Source organism: Lonchura striata, chromosome 7 (assembly GCF_050655825.1).
Source record: "Lonchura striata isolate lonStrDom1 chromosome 7, ASM5065582v1, whole genome shotgun sequence".
Classification (NCBI taxonomy): Eukaryota; Metazoa; Chordata; class Aves; order Passeriformes; family Estrildidae; genus Lonchura; species Lonchura striata.
Genome location: NC_140709.1, coordinates 39168923 through 39177574, shown reverse-complemented (window position 1 = coordinate 39177574; position 8652 = coordinate 39168923). Strand labels below are relative to the sequence as shown.

The 8652-nt window shown below is 45.0% G+C and overlaps 1 protein-coding gene across 1 annotated transcript; it reads left to right on the top strand.

The window, feature by feature from the left end:
• Nucleotides 1–4493: 4493 nt before the first annotated feature.
• LOC146766981 (uncharacterized) lies at nt 4494–6646 on the top strand (the record flags this gene model as incomplete). Its single annotated transcript, XM_085584745.1, is given in 2 exon segments — nt 4494–4903; nt 4905–6646. Coding segments are annotated over 2 exon segments (1632 nt in total), but the record flags the coding sequence as incomplete, so codon positions are not given.
• Between the last annotated feature and the right edge of the window lie 2006 nt (nt 6647–8652).

Genomic DNA, 8652 nt, shown 5'->3' with positions numbered 1-8652 from the left:
ACTTATTTGGCCAAGCTTTGGAACAAATTCTTCAGGAATATAAAGTAGATGAAGGGACAACCCTGATTCAGTATGTGGATGATTTGCTTATTGCTGGGACAGGAGAAGAAACAGTGAGGCAAGAAAGTATTAAATTACTAAACTTCCTAAGCCTAAAAGGACTAAAAGTATCCAAATCTAAATTACAGTTTGTAGAGGAGGAGGTGAAGTATTTGGGGCATTATTTAAGTGGAGGGGTAAAGAAGATTGATCCTGAAAGAGTAAAAGGAATCCTCTCGATTCCAGCCCCCAGAAATAAAAGGCAAGTTCGTCAGCTACTGGGATTAATTGGATATTGCAGACAATGGATTGAAAATTACAGTCAGAAGGTCAGATTCCTCTATGATAAATTAAGCCAAGATAGCCTAATGAAATGGAGCCCCATGGATGATCAGCGACTCCAGGAGCTCCAGAATGATTTGGTAAACGCGCCAGTCCTCAGCCTACCTGATTTAAAAAGACCCTTCTATTTGTTTGTTAATACGGAGGGAGGAACAGCATACGGGGTTTTAACCCAAGAATGGGCGGATAAAAAGAAGCCTGTAGCATATTTATCTAAATTACTGGATCCGGTGAGCAGAGGATGGCCTACATGCTTGCAGGCTATAGTAGCCACTGCCCTTTTGGTAGAAGAGGCTCATAAAATAACTTTTAATGGAAAATTGAAAGTGTTATCCCCACATAATATCAGAGGAATCTTACAACAGAAAGCTGATAAATGGATTACAGATTCTAGACTTCTGAAGTATGAAGGTATTTTAATTGATTCCCCCAATTTGTCACTTGAAGTGGTTACCTCGCAAAATCCTGCCCAATTTTTGTATGGGAAACCCTGTGATGAAAAGTTAGCACATGACTGTTTTCAAACTATTGAAAGTCAAACAAAAATTAGACCCGATCTGGAAGAGGAAGAATTGGACGAAGGGGAGCGATTGTTTGTAGATGGTTCTTCTCGGGTTGTAGAAGGGAAAAGAAAGTCAGGATATGCCATAATTGGGGAAAAAGATTTAAAGGTAATTGAATCCGGACCACTAAGTAACTCCTGGTCTGCACAAGCTTGTGAATTATATGCAGTACTCAGGGCTTTAAGGTTATTAAAAGGAAAAATTGGAACAATATACACAGACTCTAAATATGCATATGGGGTAGTGCACACATTTGGAAAAATTTGGGAAGAGAGGGGACTTATAAACTCACAGGGAAAAGATCTAATTCATCAAGAGCTAATTGTCCAAGTTTTAAATGCCTTAAGGGGCCCGGCTCAAATTGCTGTGGTCCACTTAAGGGGACACCAGAGAGGATTGGACCTTAGAAACAGGGGAAATAATTTAGCTGACCAAGAAGCCAAGAAAGCAGCCCTACGAACTCGGGGGGACATGGGGCAGAGCGACACTGTATCTGTGGACTCCCCCAAAGAAAAATGGCAAATATATAGTTTTACCACTCAAGAAAAGGAAAAATTACAAAAGATGGGAATTGAGGAGGGGTCTGAAGGGCAATGGAAGCTCCCAGATGGGAGAACTGTTTTACCTAAAAGCAAGGCCTCAGAAATTTTGCAAAGATTGCATGACCAGACTCATTGGGGAACTCAGGCATTAGTAGATCAATTTGCCACTAAATATATGAGTATTGGAATCTATGATTTGGCTAAAAGAGTAGTGGGAGATTGTCTGATCTGTCAAAAAGTAAACAGAAAACATCTTAGGGAAAGGCCCATGGGAGGAAGGGAATTAGCTCACAGGCCTTTTGCCAAAATACAAATAGACTTCACTGAATTGCCTAAAGTGGGTAGATATAAATATTTGTTAGTAATAGTAGATCATCTCACCCATTTTGTAGAAGCTTACCCCACTACTCGGACTACTGCTCAGACAGTGGTCAGAATATTATTAGAAGAAATAATCCCTAGATATGGGATAGTAGAAACAATAGATTCTGATAGGGGACCCCACTTTGTGTCCAAAATAACTGAGGATATCTCACATGCTCTGGGAATTAAGTGGGAATACCATACCCCATGGCATCCCCAAAGTTCGGGAAGAGTGGAAAGAATGAATGGGGAACTAAAAAGGCAATTAACCAAATTAATAATAGAAACAAAATTGACATGGGTCAAGTGTCTCCCTTTAGCCCTATTGTACATAAGAACAAGACCCAGAGCAGATGTTGGGATTTCCTCTTTTGAAATGCTATACGGGATGCCATATGATTTGGAGGAACCCTGAGACCACCCCCGGTTGAAGGACTATAAAATAACCTCATATATTATTGCCTTGATGAAACGCCGCAATGAACTTTGGGAAAAAGGAATCATTACGCAAAGACCCCCTTTAGATTTAAAAATACATAAAATACATCCAGGAGACTATGTGTTAATAAAATCCTGGAAAGAATCTACACTAACCCCACAATGGGAAGGTCCTTATCTTGTGTTACTCACTACAGAAACTGCAATTCGGACTGCAGAAAGAGGATGGACACATGCCAGTCGAGTAAAAGGACGAGTTAACAACACTGTGTGGCAAGTAACCAGTCCTCCCGGGAACCTGAAATTGAAGTTACTGAGAAACTAATGGACTCTTATCAGATTGAATAAACATCAGACTTATATTACTTAGATAGTGGACTAATTAGTAATTCAAGTGTTAGAGTAAAGTGTAAAAATCAAAATTGTAATTGCTATCCTTTTGTATGCTATATCTGTAAGGTGTGTGGGGAACGGTGGTGGTCACATTGCAACAGAGGGTATCCTCCACGAGGAACTTGCAATTCCTGTTGGAACGTACAAAGAGAGATTACAGCTTGGGTACTGACCTGTAAAGTGACTAGAGGGGAAATCCGATTGGAATCTAAAGAGTGGTGGGAAATTTTCTCAAAGGGCATTCACCCAGACTATTACTGCTACCATACAAACGAGCCGAGCCCATTTGTGGCAGAGATCATAGAAGGCCTTTGTAGGAAAGACCTAAAAGGGGTCAGTTGTACCGCACCAGAGGTAAAAGATCAGAATTGGCGTTCTTATTACATGCGGCAAGGCACTAGAGGGGATAAATCCCCTCCTGAAGAATACTCTTGCTGCCGAGAAGATGGTACACCCTGTGGCTCGAAGCACCCGAGTCGACGGGCGAGGCAGAGGAGTAAACAGCTGTGGAGGAAGGAGCCCTCAGGATGGAATACGCAAGCAATATTTGCGGAACTACCCCGGGACTGGGAGTAATAAAGGCAGAAATAGTTTTTGGGCTCAAGGGTATTTTGGTGATAACCAGCTAATAGAGGGAAAGAAGTCACAAGGGTATAATTGTTGCAGTGTGAGAAACCAGACCCCACATGCCATTTGCTTACTGCTTGCGATTTTCCTTTGTATATCTTGTAATACTGCATAAGTAACAACTCATGAACCTTTCAAGTGGACTTTAGGAAGATGGGAGGATTCACCAGTTATAAGGAGCTGGAACTGGGGTGGCATCCCTAGTAAATCAACAAAAGGAATTTAAAGCATTAAGAATTTCAGTAGATGAAGATCTGAGTAAAATTGAGCAGGCCATCGATGGATTGGTAAAATCATTAAGGTCCCTATCTGAGGTGGTGTTACAGAACAGAAGGGGTTTAGACTTGCTATTATTACAACAAGGGGGATTGTGTGTAGCCCTGAAGGAGGAATGCTGTGCATACGCTGATCATACTGGAGTTGTTACAGACACCATGGCAGAATTAAGGAGAAGATTAGAGCAGAGAAAGAGGGAAAGAGAGGCACAGCAAAGTTGGTATGAATCATGGTTCACTCAATCTCCTTGGTTAACTACCTTGTTATCCACCCTTGCAGGACCTCTGATACTGATAATATTGGGACTGACCTTTGGGCCATGCATCTTCAATAAGGCAATAAAAATAGTGAAGGGACGCTTAGAGGCAGCACATTTAATGCTCATTAGGGCAAAATATGAACCCATACACGATGTAGATGAGACCCTAATACTAAGTCACCAAGAGTTACAAAGATTCAGTGAACAAAATAAAGATGAACAAGAAAATGGGGGAATTGAGATAAGTGGAAGATCATTTGTTCACTGTGATATGCTCGATTACCTTGGTTTGCATAAGAATGTACTGGTGTGTCTTTGAAATGCTTATTTGCTTACAAGGTGATAAGGAGGTTGAGATTAGAGTCCTGGGTATGTTTATCTGGTCTGCTTGCTGTATCTCAAAAGAAGAGACTTAGAAGCTATCACAACGACCAGACTCAGACTACATCTGGAGAGTCACGCCTGCAAGGAGAAAAGGGGGGATAAAAGGAAGGTTGGGACAGAACATTTTGGCGCGCCGTTGGTGGAGCAGGAGACTCCCCGGCCGCCCAGCGCTGTGCTTTGCCTGCCTTACTCGCTTGCTATTTTAAATAAAATTGCTTTATTGAATTAAGACACTTCAAATTGCCGTGTCACAATTTATAACACTGGCTACTAGCAGAAATACCAAATTTTACTGTGCGAGAACTGAATTTGCTTTCTTTTTGGGACCAAATTGGACAGATATTAACTTTAAAAGTCAAAAATGGTGAACATAAAGCTTCTCGATTTATTCCGATATATTTACAAGCCCAAAAAAAGATTTTAGAAGCAGAAAAGAGCATACAGACACAGGATCACAGTCCAAATAATCCCTTTTCTACCACCTACCTACCCCCTCAGTACCCCAGCCCTGATACCCCTTCACCCACCCTGTATCTTCCTCTAACACCTGGTTCTTCTGAGAAATATAGTCCGGATTTCTCTGAAACCGAGGAATTCTCTCCCCAGCACCCTGCAATGGCTCTGAAACACACGTGGCACCATAATGGCGGCGGCCATGTGCTCCGACCCCCTCCCCCTTCACAATACTTTCCTGCCCCCACCCACCTGCCCCTCCTCCAATCCCTTCCAATCTCCCACAGCCCCCCCACACCCTCCTTATCAGGGCCAGCCTCCGCCTTGCCCCGGGAACGGGAACGGGGGCGAGGCCGGCCCCTGGACAGCTCCCAGCCCCGGTGCCGAGGATGAGGCAGGGGGAGGGCACGGCAGCCCAGCAGCTCACAGCATGGGTGGGGCCAGAATTTCCACCACGGCACTGGCACCCCGAGAAAAGGAGGGGGAGTTACCTCTCACCGGACCCCAGGAAGTGGCGGGGCGACATAAACCTGCCTCTGACGAGGACTCTATACCATCTATAGCACCGGTTATTTATTTAGGAAGAAGAAATGGTACCACAACATACCAACCACTACCATATAGAGACAAAACAGAGATCTGTAAAATACAGAGAGAATTTGAGAGGTCCAGTGAGATTTTTAAAGGGATGATAAGGGCAACATTTAATTCAAATGAAATGGTACCTAAAGATATCACTTACTTATTTAAATGTTTACTAACACCTTCTGAATATGAGATATGGGAAAATAAGTGGAAGTCAGCTTTGACAGTACTTTTACAAGAAATACAACAGACACCCAGTGAGGCCATTGACAGTGATGGTAATCCTATTACAATGCATCATTTATGCGGTACAGGAGACATACAGTGCCCAGAAAAAGAAACCAAACTGTTATCTAGGTCGGTTTTGGAAAAAATCTGTAATGCTGCACAAAAGGCATTGTATCAGTTACCAATAACTGAGGCTAAGGGTAGCTATATTAACATTAAACAGCTTCTTTCCGAGAGTTTTTTACAGTTTGTAGATCATTTGAGAACCCAAGTGGAAAGACAGGTGCAAGACACTAGCATACAAACAGAGCTGATTAAAGAAATGTCTCAGAGGAATGCAAATGAGACCTGTCGCAGAATTATCCTCAGTCTTCCTCTCGACCTAGCACCTAGTCTCACTCAGATGATTGATGCCTGTGCCAGGAGAGAAGAGCTGCTCGATACCCCTGACAGCCATACAACATCTGCAGAACTACAGCCTGTGTCCATTGCTGCACCATGTCAAAGGAGGCAACCAATATCATCACAACAGCTGCAGCACATCATCTGCCTGTGTTGCAAGAAACCAGGACACTTTGCCAGAAACTGTCCTCAAAACCAGAACCAGAGACAGATCAACAAACAAAAAAACTAGGTGCCCAGCGTCTGCCTCCTGCTAAAACAACTATGCGCAAAGACATAAATATAGCGGGACCCACATGGGACAAGGCCTCTCTCTTAACTGCGGGGTTTGTAGTTTTCCCTTCTTCCCCTATTCCCCCTCCCCACTTCCCGTGCATTCCCTCTTCCTCCCGCGGTCCCTTGTCCTGACCGTCCGTTCCCTTGTCCTTCCCCCTCACCATGCGGTCTGTCCCTGCCCCCCCTCCCGCCATTCCCATCGCTGTCCCCAGGGTTTCCCTGCCCCTCTCCCCTGCCTCCCATCCGCATTGGCCACAGCTCAGGTTCCCCCCTGCCCCCAGCACGGGGTGTAACCGGCCCGCGGGGTCGGTGCCTGTGGTCTCGGGAACACGCTCCCACAATAAACACGTGTTTGCTACTCGAGCCCCGTGTCGCCCTCTCATCTGTTCCCATGCTAGAACTGAGCCTCTCAGAGTCAAAGGGGAAAAGCGGCGGCTGTGTGTCCCCCCCCCCCGCCCCCCCCCGCTGTGTCCCACCGGCACTCACCTGCAGCCTGTCTCGCACGGCAACACTTAACAAATAGACTCATGGTGGAGGGAGGGGGTGGGGGGAGAGAAAAATAAAAATGTAAAATGTACAATTAACAAGGTTTGGCAGCCATTAGGCCGACTACGCCTAGTGACTGCCAAAGGATTTCATTTCAGATCCACTGATTGGAAAGTTATTATAGTGGACCTGTCACACAGCTCACAAGACCGGTAGGAGTATGATATGGAACTGGACAGTGAGTATTTTGTTATTGGGGACACAGCATACACACCTCCAGAAATTGAAATAATTCCCATGACCACTAAGGGAAAAATATCCAGTCTTACACTGTTGGCACGATACGTACACCCTACGTTTTATCTAGAAAAGGGGCAAAATCTGGTATAAGCCATCCCCATCCCAGTAGAAATAACAGTAGAAGGAAAATCACCAGAAGTCTACTGGGCAGAGGTAGTAGGAGAGGATAGACCCTTGATGGCATGCAGCCTAGCACATGGGTCAGAGCACCTTCAGGTGGAAGGGGTTCTGGACACAGGTGCAGACATCACAGTAATACCTAAAACCATGTGGCCACCACACTGGGAATTGCAACCTGTGGCAGGCAAACTTCAGGGTATAGGAGGAATCACATTGGCAAAAATTTCAAAAAATGTTGTGCAAATTGAAGGAACTGATGGGAAATTGGCAAGTGTTTGCCTATTTGTGGCAGACTATAAGGCTCCTCTGTGGGGGAGAGACACCATGTCCCAGTGGGGAGTCCAGTTGATCATTCCTAAGACACCCCAGGATTTTTGGAAGTAGCCACTGTGGGGCGCCCTGCCCACAAGCTAAAGTGGTTGGATAACACCCCAAAGTGGGTAGCAGAGTGGCCTTTGAGTAGTGAGAAACTCGAGGTGCTTGAGGAATTTGTGAAGGAGCAGGTAGCTCAAGGACACCTGCAAGAGACAGACAGCCCTTGGAATTTCCCAGTCTTTGTAATAAAGAAGGCTGGGAAGGACAAGTGGAGATTGCTCCATGATCTCGGAGAAATAAACAAAATTGTGGAGGACATGGGACCTCTCCAACCAGGCATGCCTAGTCCAGCCATGCTTCCCCTAGATTGGAAATTAGCTGTATTAGATATAAAGGACTGTTTCTTCCAAATTCCATTGCACCCTGAAGATGCCCCAAGGTTTGCATTCTTAGTTCCCACCATCAATCGGGAAGCCCCAATGAAATGCTATCACTGGAAAGTTTTGCCCAAGGTCTAAAATCCAGTCCTTTCATATGCCAACAGTATGTAGCAGCACTACTGTCCCTGGTACGTGCAGAGAGAAAGGATGCCATCATCCTTCACTACATGGATGATGTGCTTGTGTGTGCTCCCAATGACTCCATACTCCAATACACACTTGACCTAGTGGTTGAAGTTTTAACCTCTGTTGGATTTCAATTGCAGAAAAACAAAGTTCAAAGAATGCCACCTTGGAGATACCTGGGCCTAGAAATCTCCGCAAGAACCATTGTCCCGCAGAAATTGGAGATCAATTGCAACCCCAGAACACTAGCAGACCTCCACTCGCTGTGTGGGTCTTTAAATTGGGTAAGGCCCTGGCTAGGCCTCACAAATAGGGACCTAGAACCCCTCTTCAATTTATTGAAGGGGGAGAGGGAGCTGGCCTCCCTCAGGGAGCTGACCCCAGAAGCAAAGACAGCAATTGAAAAGGTACAGAAGGCCTTGTCAGAAAGGCACATTGGTGTGACCCAAACATGCCTTTCCAGTTCATTGTTCTAGGAAAGCTGCCACACTTGCATGGGTTGATTTTCCAATGGATCAAGGGGCAGAAGGATCCACTCTTAATCATAGAATGGGTTTTCCTATCACTCCAAAGATCCAAAACCATCACTAGGCCACAAGAGCTAAAAGCAAAGCTGGTTCAGAAGGCCAGGGTGAGGTTGTGCGAATTAGCAGGGTGTGACTTTGCATGTATCCACCTTCCAGTCAGGCTTTCTG